General features: G+C 58.2%; 1 protein-coding gene across 1 annotated transcript in view; it reads right to left on the bottom strand.

Annotated features, from left to right (window-relative positions):
• The window catches only part of LOC144772167 (tyrosinase-like), a 175,233-nt gene extending 167,715 nt beyond the window's left edge, over positions 1-7,518 (bottom strand). Inside the window, exon 1 of the mRNA XM_078656309.1 lies at positions 7,476-7,518. Within this exon, the coding sequence (XP_078512435.1) occupies positions 7,476-7,499 (24 nt within the window). The 5' untranslated portion in view covers positions 7,500-7,518. The remainder of the gene's footprint in view (positions 1-7,475) is intronic.
• Between the last annotated feature and the right edge of the window lie 10,486 nt (positions 7,519-18,004).

Raw genomic sequence — 18,004 nt, 5'->3', positions numbered from 1 at the left:
TTCAATGATGCGAATCAAAAAATAAACACCTCCATTTACCAGAGCAACACTAGTAACACCACACACCAGTCCAAAAAACGAAGCAGCTAACCAAGATTGTTCCAGCAAAAAGAGTATACTAACAGTTCTTGGCCGACACAGTGGGAGAAAGACGTACTAAGACAAAATTGCTTGCCCAGCGCAGCAGATGAGTACAATAGCCCCGCGGCATTGGCCATAAAGAAACAAATAGCTAAAGGCAGATGGGCGGGGGCCCCGGCCCCAACGGCATTCCACCAATGCTGTTTGAACATGACCCAGAATTCTGGAGTAATGCACTGGTAGCAGTCTTTAGATTTGCTTTAAGAGCTTCTATGCTTCCAGAATCATGGAGAGGCTCTATTATCAGCCCAATATATAAACATGGTGAGAGGCCCACCCCAATTAATTATTGGCTGATAGCCCTCATAGACACTGAGGTCAAATACTATGCAGGGATCATCTTAAAAGAAATAGCCAATTGGGCCTCAGAAAACAAAATCATTTCCATAACGTAAACATGATTCTGTCAAGGCCAAGGCACAACAACTAATATCATAGCCTTGACCATGCTTATGGATGCTGCAAAAGAGGGCAAATACCCCCTGTACCTCTGCTTTATAGATTACACAGCAGCTTTCGACCATGTTGATCGCACCAAGCTCTGGCATAAGCTGGCCAGCTGAGGGATACCAACTTCTCTCTTAGATCAACTTAGACTCTTGTATACCAACAAGTGGATCAGGATAAAACTAGGAGGTGGGACGCTCCTCTCAAACAGAATTTCCACAACTAAGGGACTCAAAGAAGGGTGCGTCCTAGCCCCACTGTTATTTAACCTTTCCCTAGCAGACCTACCAGGGGAACTGGACAGTTGTACATCACATGCACCGAGACTAGGAGGCACGACATTGACAAATTTGTTATATGCGGATGATCTAGCCCTAATCAACCGAGCCCCTATTGGTCTTCAACATCTCTTGGATGTGACCTGTGACTTTTCTCAACGGAGCGCCTTAAAAATAAACCTTGCAAAAAGTAAAATCGTGATGGTAAACTTCCACAAAAAAAGACAAGCCCCAGCTGGTATCTTGAAGGGAAACGCCTACAGCAAGTAACAAGTTAGAAGTACCTGGTCATACTTTTAGACCATATCAACTCCTTCAAGCCGCAGCTGGAGTCCTTGCGAAGAAAAGGTGCAATAACCTACCTGGCACTTAAACCCTTGAAAAAGAAGTTGCCCGACGTGTCACTAGACCCCTTCTTAAAAGTCCTGCGAGCTAAATTGCAGCCCACAATCACCTACGGGAGAGAGTCAATGAGAGGAAGAGATGCAGCAACTTTAAACAGCATAATAACAACTTCCTTCCGAGTGATATTTCAGCTCCCTAAATACGTTTCTCCTGCCCAAATATGGTTGGAATTTGGCTTACAAAATCAGGCGACAGAGAGAATGGGAGCCTATGTAAAATGCTGCCATAAAATCAGAGCTGCCGAGATTGGTTCCCTAAATAACCATCTCTGGGTTGAACTAACGCGTACAGGGAAATCAACAGCTAACAAATACCTTTTGTCCTCCATCAAAGCTCTAGGTCTGACAGATCTTTGGAATACCCCGACGGCTCACTGTGTGTTCAAAAAACTAGTCTCAAAGTCAACAAGACTTAAATCAATTGTTGAGGATAAGGAAGTATTATTGAAGCGAGCACATGGTTCGGTAGTGCTCAACAATTACGAAGCCTGCAAACCCCAACCCTACCTTAATGCAGCAATAAAGTTAACAACTAAAGAAAATTTCTTAAAACTTCGCCTGGTAATTGGTTAAATTAACCCATTTTTACCACCTTGAGAAAGTAGAGGAGGTGATCAGCTATGCAGGCTTTGTGCCCGCGGAGTCGAGAACCTCATCCACATAATTTGTATTTGCGACAAACTAAAATACATAAGGAAAACATTATGAAAACCCTCGTTTAATCAGCACGGCATCAGGTCCTGCTGGCAGGCGGTAAACCACTGCTTTAATCCAATCGCAGTACAGTTGAATTGCCGCTTCATAAAATTCCTTGCGCTCACTGACCCGAGCCTGAAAAAATGCATCCTTGAAGGCAACGCCCTAGCTCTACAAGTTGAGCTATAAGGGGATCCCATGGAGAAAAAAATAACAATACACAGAATAAAAACTTTGACAAAGATTCGAAGGACTGACTGGGTAATGATGCAAAGTACTTGAGGTAGATTTTTTACTTGAATAAAACATTGAAAGCGTTATACGTTTTTATGTAAATCACAATGGTTAATCGCTTTTTTATAGGGAATTATTTTAGCACTGATTAACTCTTTTGTAGTAGTGGTTTTCATTGTAAAGATCATTTAATGTATGCAACGGTTTTAATTAATCATGCAGAATAAAAAATGACCTTACCTTACCCTGCAAAACGGTGTTAACCTTGCTGATACGACCCTGTGGTTGTATCAGCACTGTCCACCCCCTATGTTAAGCATAGGCAGGTCAGGATTTTAGCAGACTTTAGTTTTTGTTGAAAACCACCTTTTTCGCCAAAATCTAACGTGTGCTAAAATCCTGTGGGCTGCCTCGTAAATGTTGCGATGTGAACATCAGCGATATTTGCATGGTAGTCCATCCGGGGTACGCCCAGTGACGCCCACTTTGCATCTCATTAGAGATGCCAAGGGAGGCGTTGGGGGAAAAGGGTGCTAACATGCGATTATGCATGTTAGCACCCTCTTGTAAATAGGGCGATAGTATTATCTCCATTTTTTTGGCTTTTTAAGCCGAAAAAGCAGAGATAAAGCCCTTGTAAATATGCCCCAGGGTGTCTTGCTGCGTTGCGCTGAGTGAAATAATGACGCATCTGTTCATCTGTTTTTTATATCTGAGGCTTATTTGTCGTCGTTGAATCAGAGCAAGGGCGAGAGGCACTGCAGGGCTGTAGAAGGAGGAGGAGAAAGATAGGACTGCCATGACAAAGGCAAAAGAGAGGGATGAAAAAGAAGTGATGTAGAGGGTCAGGGGGCAAAGAGTGGCGGAAGGAGGGAATCATACCTGGGGGATGTATGACATTACAACGCATGCTTTTACCACGCATGCCTTTACATCGCAGTTTTTACAACGCATGCTGTTACAACGCATAGCGTTAAGGTGTGCTGGATAGTGAATAGTTTAATTTACTATTCCAACTCCAGTCCCCGTGGATAGTAGGGAAGGTTTTGGATAGTAAATTAAATCCATTCCCTATCCTAGAGCGCCCCCCAGCGCAATGCGTTGTAATGACTTGCGTTGTAATAGTTGCGTCGTAAAGGCACTGCGTGGTAAAAGTTGTGTTGTAAAGGATGTTTCCCATACCTGGGTGTCCAGCAAGCCCAACATTCTGCTCCTTGGAAACATTTGGGAGCCCTGGTCTAGACCTCCTCAGAGGTCAATGCAAGGCTGGCCCCATGGATGCGGTGACCATCCCTTGAAGGGTAAGGGGGGCCCTGAAGCCAGTGCGCCTCGGCCAAGGGGGCTAGAAAGTGCCACCCCTGTCTGGGCAGGAAGGCAGGCCCCAGTCACTGGGTGATTGGGAGCAGGACAGCCAGGGTTCGAAGGCCCAGCTGGTGGCCCAGGCCAGTGAGAGAGCCAGCCCTGTGGCCTCGGGAGCAGATTGAAGTTCATTCACATAGCACCCACTAGCACAGCCTCACGGCACTTGCGCGCCAGGCGGGAAACAATCAGACCAGCCAAGGAGCCCGAGAGTGCCAGCAAGGGAGGGGCAGGGCTCAGCTTAATTTGTAAAATATGAAGTGCAGGTGCTCAAATTATTTTTAGGAAGCCACACCCACTTCCATAGGCTCCACCCACTTCCACCAATGGCTCAACCCACTTACTCTAGTTGCATCGCCCACCTCCTCAACGGGCACTGCTGCCTACTTGGGAGGTAATTTTCTTCTGTGGATTATGGCCTGGGAGGCCCAGGCTACTCACTGCACCTTTACTCTCCATCTCCTCTTCACCTTTTTTTTTTTTTTTTTTTGCCGATTGTCATAACGGTTTACATGTTTCCCAGTCATGTTACACTGCTTGATAGGCATGGGTGGATGACGTAATTTGCCCAAAATCACGGGATGTTGAGCCGACAATGGGGCATATTACCAAGCCTGGCGAAATGACATTATCGCCGGTTTAGCGGTCGTTTTTGGCCGCTAAGCGGTGATAATTCTATCGCCGTATTAGCAAGCTGTCGCTAACTGATGTTAGCGACAGCTTGTAGGCGATAGCGAGCGGTTTGAGGGCCGCTTTGCAAGTCAGCGATGTTTATCGCTAATGACATGCAAAGTGGGCGTACCCAACCTGTTAGTGACTGAAAGCAGTCGCTAACGAGGCTATCACATATTAGCAAGGCAGGCGTAGCGATGGAAATATTCCCGCTATCGCCAAAAACTAACGCCTGCTCAGACCAGTTCTTAGCCATGTTATCCAATGGGAGGTGGATAACATGGCTAAGACCATTTCGTCGCTAATGCATGAATATCGTTGTATTCTCAGCGATATTCACGCATTTCGCCTTATTTTTGTCGCTTTTGATATAAACCTTGCTAATAGCAAGTTATCTCAGCAATAAAAACCAGTGATGCGCGGTGATAAAAATATTGCTGCTAACCCTACTTAGTGATACATATCGCTATTTGTTGGTAATATGCCCCCAAGAGACTCGAAGCTGGACCTGGTTCCCACATTCCAAAGTGGGCAGATGTGACCATTATGCCACATCCTCTTCCCTTGACATGAATTCAGCAATGCTCCTTTCTGTTCCCCAGCACTACCCCCGTGTACATTACAATGCATTCTACGTTTTGGTCTCACGGGGGCATATTACCAAGGGCCATTATCGCCGCATTAGCGGGACTTTTTCCCGCTAATGTGGCGATAATTTTATCGCCCTATTACCAAGCTGTCGCTAACACCAGTTAGCGACAGCTTTTAGGCGATAGCGGGCATTTTGGGGCCCGCTTTGCATGTCAGCGATAATTATCGCTAATGACATGCAAAGTGGGCGTGCCAAGATGTTAGCGACTGAAAGCAGTCGCTGCAATCGCTATCGCCTGTGATCAACACAGGCGTCGTTTTGGAAATATTCGCGCTAAGCGCAAATATCTCCAAAAGCTACCGCCTGCCCTGACCAGTTCTTACCCATGTTATCCAATGGGAGGTGGATAACATGGCTAAGAGCATTGTCACGGTAATGCATGAATATCGCTGAATTGACAGCGATAGTCACGCATTTCGCCTGTTTTTTATCGCTCCTGAGATAAACCTTAGGGCATATTATCAAGGGGGTTTATCTCCGCTTTTTTGGCTTTAAAAGCCGAGAAAGCGGAGATAAAATGATCTCCCTATTCCCTAGCTGTCGCTAACACCAGTTAGCGACAGCTAGTAGGAGATAGCGACCATCTTGGGCCCCACTTTGCATGTCAGTGATATTTATCACTAATGACATGCAAAGTGGGCGTGCCAAGATGTTAGCGACTGGAAACAGTCGCTAACATCGCTATCTCCTATTACCAACTTTTGGAGATATTCGCGCTAAGCGCGAATATCTCCAAAAACTAACACCTGCCCTGAGCAGTTCTTAGCCATGTTATCCAATGGGAGGTGGATAACATGGCTAAGAGCATTAGCTCGATAATGCATGAATATCGCTGACTTTTCTGCGATATTCATGCATTGCGGCTGATTTTTATCGCTTAGGAGATAAACCTTGGTAATAGCAAGGTTCCTAAGTGATAAAAATTGCCGCAGCTCGGCGATAAAAATATTGCCGCTAAACCAACATAGCAATAATTATTGCTAGTTGTTGGTAATATGCCCCACGCTCTTCCCAGCTTCTGACTGGACGCCCCAGAGCCCTCCCCGGGTGCACTCGTCTCTCTCCATCATATAAGAAGCCACTGAAATCCCACGGAGGGACTATTCTGCAAATACCACCCTGGACAGTGTTGTTAAGGCCATAAGAACGGCACACACACTAAACAACAAATAACATGAAATGTATCAGAAGTGCACAACAAAAACAGAAGCGATGAAAAAGGCCCCTCGGCCATTATTAGACATATATGGGGCATCGGCCCTTTCTAGCGTCCAGTTAATTAGAGATGCCCTTGTGGAAACACCATGGGCCTCATTTACGAGGCCTTGCGTCAATTTTACGCCGTCGGTGCGTCACTTTTTGTGACGCACCAGCAGCGTAAAAAATGTGCCTTGTTGAACCATATTTACAAAGTGACGCATCTAGGTAGATGCGTCATTTTGTAAACCCCTGCACCACATTATACCTGCGCCAGGTATAATGTATGCAAGGGGGGCGTTTTGACGCAAGTAAGGGTCGTAGAAGTGACGAAGTGAAATCTATGAGATTTCACTGTGTCACTTTAGGACACAAATGCGTCAATTTCTTACGCCTGCCTCACAGCAGGCATAAGCCCCATGTGAAAGGACGCATTGCTGGAGTTGCCGTCACTTTTCTGACACACCCCAGCAATGCGTCACTTTTGCGCTTACAGATACGTCAGAAATACTGACGTATCTGTAACTCCTTGCGCCATGCTGCGTCATACTGTAAATATGAGGCATCATTGGTGTCACAAGGAGGGCGCACTGAGAAGTGACGCATCGCTGCTTTCACGCAGCAATGCGTCACTTTTCATAAATGAGGCCCCGTGTCACAAAAAAAACGTTCCTTACCGCTGGCCAGGTTTCATTTTGTACGTTTTTGGTGTGTTTACTTTCATACCATGAATTGCTGTTTTTGAGCGCACATTTGAGGCCAGTCACGCAGTGCAACCCTGAGGCCAATCGATGCGTAAACGCAGAGCCAACTTTTTAGGGTCATTAAAGCTGTTTTTGCTGCACCACCAGCGTCTGCAGATGTTGAGCATTGAAACAGTTCTGCTGCAGGATCACCCTCGAGAAAGACCCTGTCCCCCTGACCTTGTCTAAAAAGCTGAAGTGGCTTCTCAAGGCAGACTCTTAGATGTAGATGGCACAGGCAGTATTTTAAGAACCCCTGTCTTAGAGTCGGCTGGCAGTGCCCAAGGGCGGCGGAGCGAAGGATCCGTTTCCTGCTCAGGTCTAATATTTAAGCTGAGGGAAACAATTGAGTAAATAAAAACCTATACACAAGCAGCCTTGCAGCGTGGGGAGGACACAGAGGGGAAGCCAGACAGGGAGTGCAAACAGTATCCCCCGGGAGTGACCAGCCCCTTCCAGCGCCGCACGGATCTCGCCACAGTCTGACACTTTCCTAGGCTGTGTCTAATCCCGGCTGCTCCCTGGCCGTCTGCTCTGTGATCTTGTTCAAGTTCAGCCTCTGTGCGGCATGTCTGGCGGCCCCCACATGCGTCAGAGCACCGCCAGGCTCGGACCCAGACCAGAGGTTCACCCCCCACACCCCCGCACTCACCCTGGGGAGGGCGGCCGCGCGCATCCTTCAGCATCCCCGGGTGGGGCTCGTCTGAGCCCGGGGAGGGCCCGCGGCTCCTGTACAGCAGCTCTGGAGGCGCACCGGAGCCAAGGAGAGCTGGCACGCGCCCATCCTGCCGGTGGCACCGCAAACAAGCATTGGCAAAGAGCACCATGGGTGCACGGATGCCCGGCTCTGAAGCTTTGGTGCCCCCAGGTGCCCATCTCCTCCCGGACACTGGCACCTGCCTATGGTTCACCTGTACTGACCGCCGCCCCCTGGTACCCAGGGCCAGATCCCGCCTGAGCCAGACGGGGGGTGAGCTCCATCAGTGGAGCTAACCTCAGGGGTGCGCCTCTCCCTGGTTCCCATGGCCAGCCACAGCCTGGCTCCGGTGGGCATCATGAGTGACCCCCTCTTTCTCCCTAGCAGTGTTTTAAGTATGCACGAGTGTGTGACTACCGGTGAGTAGGGATACTGATGTAGGGATGCCACTACAGTCTGCAGCCCCTACAGCTGGGGCTGATCCAAGGGAGTTGATGTCTCATTCTGCCCCTGTATTTCGCCCCTGCTGGTCTTCTGAATGCCGCCACCTCCAGGGTTCACCAGGAAGCCAAGGGCCTCTCTGACTTGTGGTGCCCACAGGGAACGAGGGTGGAAGGGCCTCTCTGACTTGTGGTGCCCACAGGGAACGAGGGTGGAAGGGCCTCTCTGACTTGTGGTGCCCACAGGGAACGAGGGTGGAAGGGCCTCTCTGACTGTGGGTGCGCACCTGGACCGAGGGTGGAAGGGCCTCTCTGACTGTGGGTGCGCACCTGGACCGAGGGTGGAAGGGCCTCTCTGACTCTGTGTGCGCACCTGGACCGAGGGTGGAAGGGCCTCTCTGACTGTGGGTGCGCACCTGGACCGAGGGTGGAAGGGCCTCTCTGACTCTGGGTGCGCACCTGGACCGAGGGTGGAAGGGCCTCTCTGACTGTGGGTGCGCACAGGGAGCGAGGGTGGAAGGGCCTCTCTGACTCTGGGTGCGCACAGGGAGCGAGGGTGGAAGGGCCTCTCTGACTCTGGGTGCGCACAGCGAGCGAGGGTGGAAGGGCCTCTCTGACTCTGGGTGCGCACAGGGACCGAGGGTGGAAGGGCCTCTCTGACTCTGGGTGCGCACAGGGACCGAGGTTGGAAGGGCCTCTCTGACTCTGTGTGCGCACCTGGACCGAGGGTGGAAGGGCCTCTCTGACTGTGGGTGCGCACAGGGAGCGAGGGTGGAAGGGCCTCTCTGGCTCTGGGTGCGCACAGCGAGCGAGGGTGGAAGGGCCTCTCTGACTCTGGGTGCGCACAGCGAGCGAGGGTGGAAGGGCCTCTCTGACTCTGGGTGCGCACAGGGACCGAGGGTGGAAGGGCCTCTCTGACTCTGGGTGCGCACAGGGACCGAGGGTGGAAGGGCCTCTCTGACTCTGGGTGCGCACAGGGACCGAGGGTGGAAGGGCCTCTCTGACTCTGTGTGCGCACCTGGACCGAGGGTGGAAGGGCCTCTCTGACTGTGGGTGCGCACCTGGACCGAGGGTGGAAGGGCCTCTCTGACTCTGTGTGCGCACCTGGACCGAGGGTGGAAGGGCCTCTCTGACTCTGGGTGCGCTCAGGGAGCGAGGGTGGAAGGGCCTCTCTGACTTGTGGTGCCCACAGGGAACGAGGGTGGAAGGGCCTCTCTGGGTGCGCACCTGGACCGAGGGTGGAAGGGCCTCTCTGACTCTGGGTGCGCACAGGGACCGAGGGTGGAAGGGCCTCTCTGACTGTGGGTGCGCACCTGGACCGAGGGTGGAAGGGCCTCTCTGACTCTGTGTGCGCACCTGGACCGAGGGTGGAAGGGCCTCTCTGACTCTGGGTGCGCTCAGGGAGCGAGGGTGGAAGGGCCTCTCTGACTTGTGGTGCCCACAGGGAACGAGGGTGGAAGGGCCTCTCTGGGTGCGCACCTGGACCGAGGGTGGAAGGGCCTCTCTGACTCTGGGTGCGCACAGGGACCGAGGGTGGAAGGGCCTCTCTGACTCTGTGTGCGCACCTGGACCGAGGGTGGAAGGGCCTCTCTGACTGTGGGTGCGCACAGGGAGCGAGGGTGGAAGGGCCTCTCTGACTCTGGGTGCGCACAGGGACCGAGGGTGGAAGGGCCTCTCTGACTCTGGGTGCGCACAGGGAGCGAGGGTGGAAGGGCCTCTCTGATTCTGGGTGCGCACAGGGACAAAGGGTGGAAGGGCCTCTCTGACTCTGGGTGCGCACAGGGAGCGAGGGTGGAAGGGCCTCTCTGACTCTGGGTGCGCACAGGGACCGAGGGTGGAAGGGCCTCTCTGACTCTGGGTGCGCACAGGGACCGAGGGTGGAAGGGCCTCTCTGACTCTGGGTGCGCACAGGGAGCGAGGGTGGAAGGGCCTCTCTGGCTCTGGGTGCGCACAGCGAGCGAGGGTGGAAGGGCCTCTCTGACTCTGGGTGCGCACAGGGAGCGAGGGTGGAAGGGCCTCTCTGGCTCTGGGTGCGCACAGCGAGCGAGGGTGGAAGGGCCTCTCTGACTCTGGGTGCGCACAGGGAGCGAGGGTGGAAGGGCCTCTCTGACTCTGGGTGCGCACAGGGACCGAGGGTGGAAGGGCCTCTCTGACTCTGGGTGCGCACAGGGAGCGAGGGTGGAAGGGCCTCTCTGGCTCTGGGTGCGCACAGCGAGCGAGGGTGGAAGGGCCTCTCTGACTCTGTGTGCGCACAGGGACTGAGGTTGGAAGGGCCTCTCTGACTCTGTGTGCGCACCTGGACCGAGGGTGGAAGGGCCTCTCTGACTGTGGGTGCGCACAGGGAGCGAGGGTGGAAGGGCCTCTCTGGCTCTGGGTGCGCACAGCGAGCGAGGGTGGAAGGGCCTCTCTGACTCTGGGTGCGCACAGGGACCGAGGTTGGAAGGGCCTCTCTGACTCTGGGTGCGCACAGGGACCGAGGGTGGAAGGGCCTCTCTGACTCTGGGTGCGCACAGGGACCGAGGGTGGAAGGGCCTCTCTGACTCTGGGTGCGCACAGGGACCGAGGGTGGAAGGGCCTCTCTGACTCTGTGTGCGCACCTGGACCGAGGGTGGAAGGGCCTCTCTGACTGTGGGTGCGCACAGGGAGCGAGGGTGGAAGGGCCTCTCTGACTCTGGGTGCGCACAGGGAGCGAGGGTGGAAGGGCCTCTCTGACTCTGGGTGCGCACAGGGACCGAGGGTGGAAGGGCCTCTCTGACTCTGGGTGCGCACAGGGACCGAGGGTGGAAGGGCCTCTCTGACTCTGTGTGCGCACCTGGACCGAGGGTGGAAGGGCCTCTCTGACTGTGGGTGCGCACAGGGAGCGAGGGTGGAAGGGCCTCTCTGACTCTGGGTGCGCACAGGGACAAAGGGTGGAAGGGCCTCTCTGACTCTGGGTGCGCACAGGGAGCGAGGGTGGAAGGGCCTCTCTGACTCTGGGTGCGCACAGGGACCGAGGGTGGAAGGGCCTCTCTGACTCTGGGTGCGCACAGGGACCGAGGGTGGAAGGGCCTCTCTGACTCTGGGTGCGCACAGGGAGCGAGGGTGGAAGGGCCTCTCTGGCTCTGGGTGCGCACAGCGAGCGAGGGTGGAAGGGCCTCTCTGACTCTGGGTGCGCACAGGGAGCGAGGGTGGAAGGGCCTCTCTGGCTCTGGGTGCGCACAGCGAGCGAGGGTGGAAGGGCCTCTCTGACTCTGGGTGCGCACAGGGAGCGAGGGTGGAAGGGCCTCTCTGACTCTGGGTGCGCACAGGGACCGAGGGTGGAAGGGCCTCTCTGACTCTGGGTGCGCACAGGGAGCGAGGGTGGAAGGGCCTCTCTGGCTCTGGGTGCGCACAGCGAGCGAGGGTGGAAGGGCCTCTCTGACTCTGTGTGCGCACAGGGACTGAGGTTGGAAGGGCCTCTCTGACTCTGTGTGCGCACCTGGACCGAAGGTGGAAGGGCCTCTCTGACTGTGGGTGCGCACAGGGAGCGAGGGTGGAAGGGCCTCTCTGGCTCTGGGTGCGCACAGCGAGCGAGGGTGGAAGGGCCTCTCTGACTCTGGGTGCGCACAGGGACCGAGGTTGGAAGGGCCTCTCTGACTCTGGGTGCGCACAGGGACCGAGGGTGGAAGGGCCTCTCTGACTCTGGGTGCGCACAGGGACCGAGGGTGGAAGGGCCTCTCTGACTCTGGGTGCGCACAGGGACCGAGGGTGGAAGGGCCTCTCTGACTCTGTGTGCGCACCTGGACCGAGGGTGGAAGGGCCTCTCTGACTGTGGGTGCGCACAGGGAGCGAGGGTGGAAGGGCCTCTCTGACTCTGGGTGCGCACAGGGAGCGAGGGTGGAAGGGCCTCTCTGACTCTGGGTGCGCACAGGGACCGAGGGTGGAAGGGCCTCTCTGACTCTGGGTGCGCACAGGGACCGAGGGTGGAAGGGCCTCTCTGACTCTGTGTGCGCACCTGGACCGAGGGTGGAAGGGCCTCTCTGACTGTGGGTGCGCACAGGGAGCGAGGGTGGAAGGGCCTCTCTGGCTCTGGGTGCGCACAGCGAGCGAGGGTGGAAGGGCCTCTCTGACTCTGGGTGCGCACAGGGACCGAGGTTGGAAGGGCCTCTCTGACTCTGGGTGCGCACAGGGACCGAGGGTGGAAGGGCCTCTCTGACTCTGTGTGCGCACAGGGAGCGAGGGTGGAAGGGCCTCTCTGACTCTGGGTGCGCACAGGGAGCGAGGTTGGAAGGGCCTCTCTGGCTCTGGGTGCGCACAGCGAGCGAGGGTGGAAGGGCCTCTCTGACTCTGGGTGCGCACAGGGACCGAGGGTGGAAGGGCCTCTCTGACTCTGGGTGCGCACAGGGACCGAGGGTGGAAGGGCCTCTCTGACTCTGTGTGCGCACAGGGAGCGAGGGTGGAAGGGCCTCTCTGACTCTGGGTGCGCACAGGGGCCGAGGGTGGAAGGGCCTCTCTGGCTCTGGGTGCGCACAGCGAGCGAGGGTGGAAGGGCCTCTCTGACTCTGGGTGCGCACAGGGAGCGAGGGTGGAAGGGCCTCTCTGACTCTGGGTGCGCACAGGGAGCGAGGTTGGAAGGGCCTCTCTGGCTCTGGGTGCGCACAGCGAGCGAGGGTGGAAGGGCCTCTCTGACTCTGGGTGCGCACAGGGACCGAGGTTGGAAGGGCCTCTCTGACTCTGGGTGCGCACAGGGACCGAGGGTGGAAGGGCCTCTCTGACTGTGGGTGCGCACAGGGAGCGAGGGTGGAAGGGCCTCTCTGGCTCTGGGTGCGCACAGCGAGCGAGGGTGGAAGGGCCTCTCTGACTCTGGGTGCGCACAGGGACCGAGGTTGGAAGGGCCTCTCTGACTCTGGGTGCGCACAGGGACTGAGGTTGGAAGGGCCTCTCTGGCTCTGGGTGCGCACAGCGAGCGAGGGTGGAAGGGCCTCTCTGACTGTGGGTGCGCACAGGGAGCGAGGGTGGAAGGGCCTCTCTGGCTCTGGGTGCGCACAGCGAGCGAGGTTGGAAGGGCCTCTCTGACTCTGGGTGCGCACAGGGACCGAGGGTGGAAGGGCCTCTCTGACTCTGTGTGCGCACAGGGAGCGAGGGTGGAAGGGCATCTCTGACTCTGTGTGCGCACAGGGAGCGAGGGTGGAAGGGCCTCTCTGACTCTGGGTGCGCACAGGGACAAAGGGTGGAAGGGCCTCTCTGACTCTGTGTGCGCACAGGGACCGAGGGTGGAAGGGCCTCTCTGACTCTGGGTGCGCACAGGGACCGAGGGTGGAAGGGCCTCTCTGACTCTGGGTGCGCACAGGGACCGAGGGTGGAAGGGCCTCTCTGACTCTGGGTGCGCACAGCGAGCGAGGGTGGAAGGGCCTCTCTGACTCTGGGTGCGCACAGGGACCGAGGGTGGAAGGGCCTCTCTGACTCTGGGTGCGCACAGGGACCGAGGGTGGAAGGGCCTCTCTGACTCTGTGTGCGCACAGGGAGCGAGGGTGGAAGGGCCTCTCTGACTCTGGGTGCGCACAGGGAGCGAGGTTGGAAGGGCCTCTCTGACTCTGGGTGCGCACAGCGAGCGAGGGTGGAAGGGCCTCTCTGACTCTGGGTGCGCACAGGGACCGAGGTTGGAAGGGCCTCTCTGACTCTGGGTGCGCACAGGGACCGAGGGTGGAAGGGCCTCTCTGACTCTGTGTGCGCACAGGGAGCGAGGGTGGAAGGGCATCTCTGACTCTGGGTGCGCACAGCGAGCGAGGGTGGAAGGGCCTCTCTGACTCTGGGTGCGCACAGCGAGCGAGGGTGGAAGGGCCTCTCTGACTCTTGGTGTGCACAGGGACCGAGGTTGGAAGGGCCTCTCTGACTCTGGGTGCGCACAGGGACCGAGGGTGGAAGGGCCTCTCTGACTCTGTGTGCGCACAGGGAGCGAGGGTGGAAGGGCCTCTCTGACTCTGGGTGCGCACAGGGGCCGAGGGTGGAAGGGCCTCTGACTCTCGGTGTGCACAGGGAGCGAGGGTGGAAGGGCCTCTCTGACTCTGGATGCACACAGGGTCAGAGGGTGGAAGGGCCTCTCTGATTCTGGGTGCGCACAGGGACCGAGGTTGGAAGGGCCTCTCTGACTCTGGGTGCGCACAGGGACCGAGGGTGGAAGGGCCTCTCTGACTCTGGGTGCGCACAGGGACCGAGGGTGGAAGGGCCTCTCTGACTCTGTGTGCGCACAGGGACCGAGGTTGGAAGGGCCTCTCTGACTCTGGGTGCGCACAGGGACCGAGGGTGGAAGGGCCTCTCTGACTGTGGGTGCGCACAGGGAGCGAGGGTGGAAGGGCCTCTCTGGCTCTGGGTGCGCACAGCGAGCGAGGGTGGAAGGGCCTCTCTGACTCTGGGTGCGCACAGGGACCGAGGTTGGAAGGGCCTCTCTGACTCTGGGTGCGCACAGGGACCGAGGGTGGAAGGGCCTCTCTGACTCTGGGTGCGCACAGGGACCGAGGGTGGAAGGGCCTCTCTGACTCTGGGTGCGCACAGGGACCGAGGGTGGAAGGGCCTCTCTGACTCTGTGTGCGCACCTGGACCGAGGGTGGAAGGGCCTCTCTGACTGTGGGTGCGCACAGGGAGCGAGGGTGGAAGGGCCTCTCTGACTCTGGGTGCGCACAGGGAGCGAGGGTGGAAGGGCCTCTCTGACTCTGGGTGCGCACAGGGACCGAGGGTGGAAGGGCCTCTCTGACTCTGGGTGCGCACAGGGACCGAGGGTGGAAGGGCCTCTCTGACTCTGTGTGCGCACCTGGACCGAGGGTGGAAGGGCCTCTCTGACTGTGGGTGCGCACAGGGAGCGAGGGTGGAAGGGCCTCTCTGACTCTGGGTGCGCACAGGGACAAAGGGTGGAAGGGCCTCTCTGACTCTGGGTGCGCACAGGGAGCGAGGGTGGAAGGGCCTCTCTGACTCTGGGTGCGCACAGGGACCGAGGGTGGAAGGGCCTCTCTGACTCTGGGTGCGCACAGGGACCGAGGGTGGAAGGGCCTCTCTGACTCTGGGTGCGCACAGGGAGCGAGGGTGGAAGGGCCTCTCTGGCTCTGGGTGCGCACAGCGAGCGAGGGTGGAAGGGCCTCTCTGACTCTGGGTGCGCACAGGGAGCGAGGGTGGAAGGGCCTCTCTGGCTCTGGGTGCGCACAGCGAGCGAGGGTGGAAGGGCCTCTCTGACTCTGGGTGCGCACAGGGAGCGAGGGTGGAAGGGCCTCTCTGACTCTGGGTGCGCACAGGGACCGAGGGTGGAAGGGCCTCTCTGACTCTGGGTGCGCACAGGGAGCGAGGGTGGAAGGGCCTCTCTGGCTCTGGGTGCGCACAGCGAGCGAGGGTGGAAGGGCCTCTCTGACTCTGTGTGCGCACAGGGACTGAGGTTGGAAGGGCCTCTCTGACTCTGTGTGCGCACCTGGACCGAAGGTGGAAGGGCCTCTCTGACTGTGGGTGCGCACAGGGAGCGAGGGTGGAAGGGCCTCTCTGGCTCTGGGTGCGCACAGCGAGCGAGGGTGGAAGGGCCTCTCTGACTCTGGGTGCGCACAGGGACCGAGGTTGGAAGGGCCTCTCTGACTCTGGGTGCGCACAGGGACCGAGGGTGGAAGGGCCTCTCTGACTCTGGGTGCGCACAGGGACCGAGGGTGGAAGGGCCTCTCTGACTCTGGGTGCGCACAGGGACCGAGGGTGGAAGGGCCTCTCTGACTCTGTGTGCGCACCTGGACCGAGGGTGGAAGGGCCTCTCTGACTGTGGGTGCGCACAGGGAGCGAGGGTGGAAGGGCCTCTCTGACTCTGGGTGCGCACAGGGAGCGAGGGTGGAAGGGCCTCTCTGACTCTGGGTGCGCACAGGGACCGAGGGTGGAAGGGCCTCTCTGACTCTGGGTGCGCACAGGGACCGAGGGTGGAAGGGCCTCTCTGACTCTGTGTGCGCACCTGGACCGAGGGTGGAAGGGCCTCTCTGACTGTGGGTGCGCACAGGGAGCGAGGGTGGAAGGGCCTCTCTGGCTCTGGGTGCGCACAGCGAGCGAGGGTGGAAGGGCCTCTCTGACTCTGGGTGCGCACAGGGACCGAGGTTGGAAGGGCCTCTCTGACTCTGGGTGCGCACAGGGACCGAGGGTGGAAGGGCCTCTCTGACTCTGTGTGCGCACAGGGAGCGAGGGTGGAAGGGCCTCTCTGACTCTGGGTGCGCACAGGGAGCGAGGTTGGAAGGGCCTCTCTGGCTCTGGGTGCGCACAGCGAGCGAGGGTGGAAGGGCCTCTCTGACTCTGGGTGCGCACAGGGACCGAGGGTGGAAGGGCCTCTCTGACTCTGGGTGCGCACAGGGACCGAGGGTGGAAGGGCCTCTCTGACTCTGTGTGCGCACAGGGAGCGAGGGTGGAAGGGCCTCTCTGACTCTGGGTGCGCACAGGGGCCGAGGGTGGAAGGGCCTCTCTGGCTCTGGGTGCGCACAGCGAGCGAGGGTGGAAGGGCCTCTCTGACTCTGGGTGCGCACAGGGAGCGAGGGTGGAAGGGCCTCTCTGACTCTGGGTGCGCACAGGGAGCGAGGTTGGAAGGGCCTCTCTGGCTCTGGGTGCGCACAGCGAGCGAGGGTGGAAGGGCCTCTCTGACTCTGGGTGCGCACAGGGACCGAGGTTGGAAGGGCCTCTCTGACTCTGGGTGCGCACAGGGACCGAGGGTGGAAGGGCCTCTCTGACTGTGGGTGCGCACAGGGAGCGAGGGTGGAAGGGCCTCTCTGGCTCTGGGTGCGCACAGCGAGCGAGGGTGGAAGGGCCTCTCTGACTCTGGGTGCGCACAGGGACCGAGGTTGGAAGGGCCTCTCTGACTCTGGGTGCGCACAGGGACTGAGGTTGGAAGGGCCTCTCTGGCTCTGGGTGCGCACAGCGAGCGAGGGTGGAAGGGCCTCTCTGACTGTGGGTGCGCACAGGGAGCGAGGGTGGAAGGGCCTCTCTGGCTCTGGGTGCGCACAGCGAGCGAGGTTGGAAGGGCCTCTCTGACTCTGGGTGCGCACAGGGACCGAGGGTGGAAGGGCCTCTCTGACTCTGTGTGCGCACAGGGAGCGAGGGTGGAAGGGCATCTCTGACTCTGTGTGCGCACAGGGAGCGAGGGTGGAAGGGCCTCTCTGACTCTGGGTGCGCACAGGGACAAAGGGTGGAAGGGCCTCTCTGACTCTGTGTGCGCACAGGGACCGAGGGTGGAAGGGCCTCTCTGACTCTGGGTGCGCACAGGGACCGAGGGTGGAAGGGCCTCTCTGACTCTGGGTGCGCACAGGGACCGAGGGTGGAAGGGCCTCTCTGACTCTGGGTGCGCACAGCGAGCGAGGGTGGAAGGGCCTCTCTGACTCTGGGTGCGCACAGGGACCGAGGGTGGAAGGGCCTCTTCGACTCTGGGTGCGCACAGGGACCGAGGGTGGAAGGGCCTCTCTGACTCTGTGTGCGCACAGGGAGCGAGGGTGGAAGGGCCTCTCTGACTCTGGGTGCGCACAGGGAGCGAGGTTGGAAGGGCCTCTCTGACTCTGGGTGCGCACAGCGAGCGAGGGTGGAAGGGCCTCTCTGACTCTGGGTGCGCACAGGGACCGAGGTTGGAAGGGCCTCTCTGACTCTGGGTGCGCACAGGGACCGAGGGTGGAAGGGCCTCTCTGACTCTGTGTGCGCACAGGGAGCGAGGGTGGAAGGGCATCTCTGACTCTGGGTGCGCACAGCGAGCGAGGGTGGAAGGGCCTCTCTGACTCTGGGTGCGCACAGCGAGCGAGGGTGGAAGGGCCTCTCTGACTCTTGGTGTGCACAGGGACCGAGGTTGGAAGGGCCTCTCTGACTCTGGGTGCGCACAGGGACCGAGGGTGGAAGGGCCTCTCTGACTCTGTGTGCGCACAGGGAGCGAGGGTGGAAGGGCCTCTCTGACTCTGGGTGCGCACAGGGGCCGAGGGTGGAAGGGCCTCTGACTCTCGGTGTGCACAGGGAGCGAGGGTGGAAGGGCCTCTCTGACTCTGGATGCACACAGGGTCAGAGGGTGGAAGGGCCTCTCTGATTCTGGGTGCGCACAGGGAGCGAGGG

This window comes from Lissotriton helveticus, chromosome 8 (genome assembly GCF_964261635.1).
Source record: "Lissotriton helveticus chromosome 8, aLisHel1.1, whole genome shotgun sequence".
NCBI lineage: Eukaryota > Metazoa > Chordata > Amphibia > Caudata > Salamandridae > Lissotriton > Lissotriton helveticus.
This window is presented reverse-complemented; position numbering and strand designations above follow the sequence as displayed.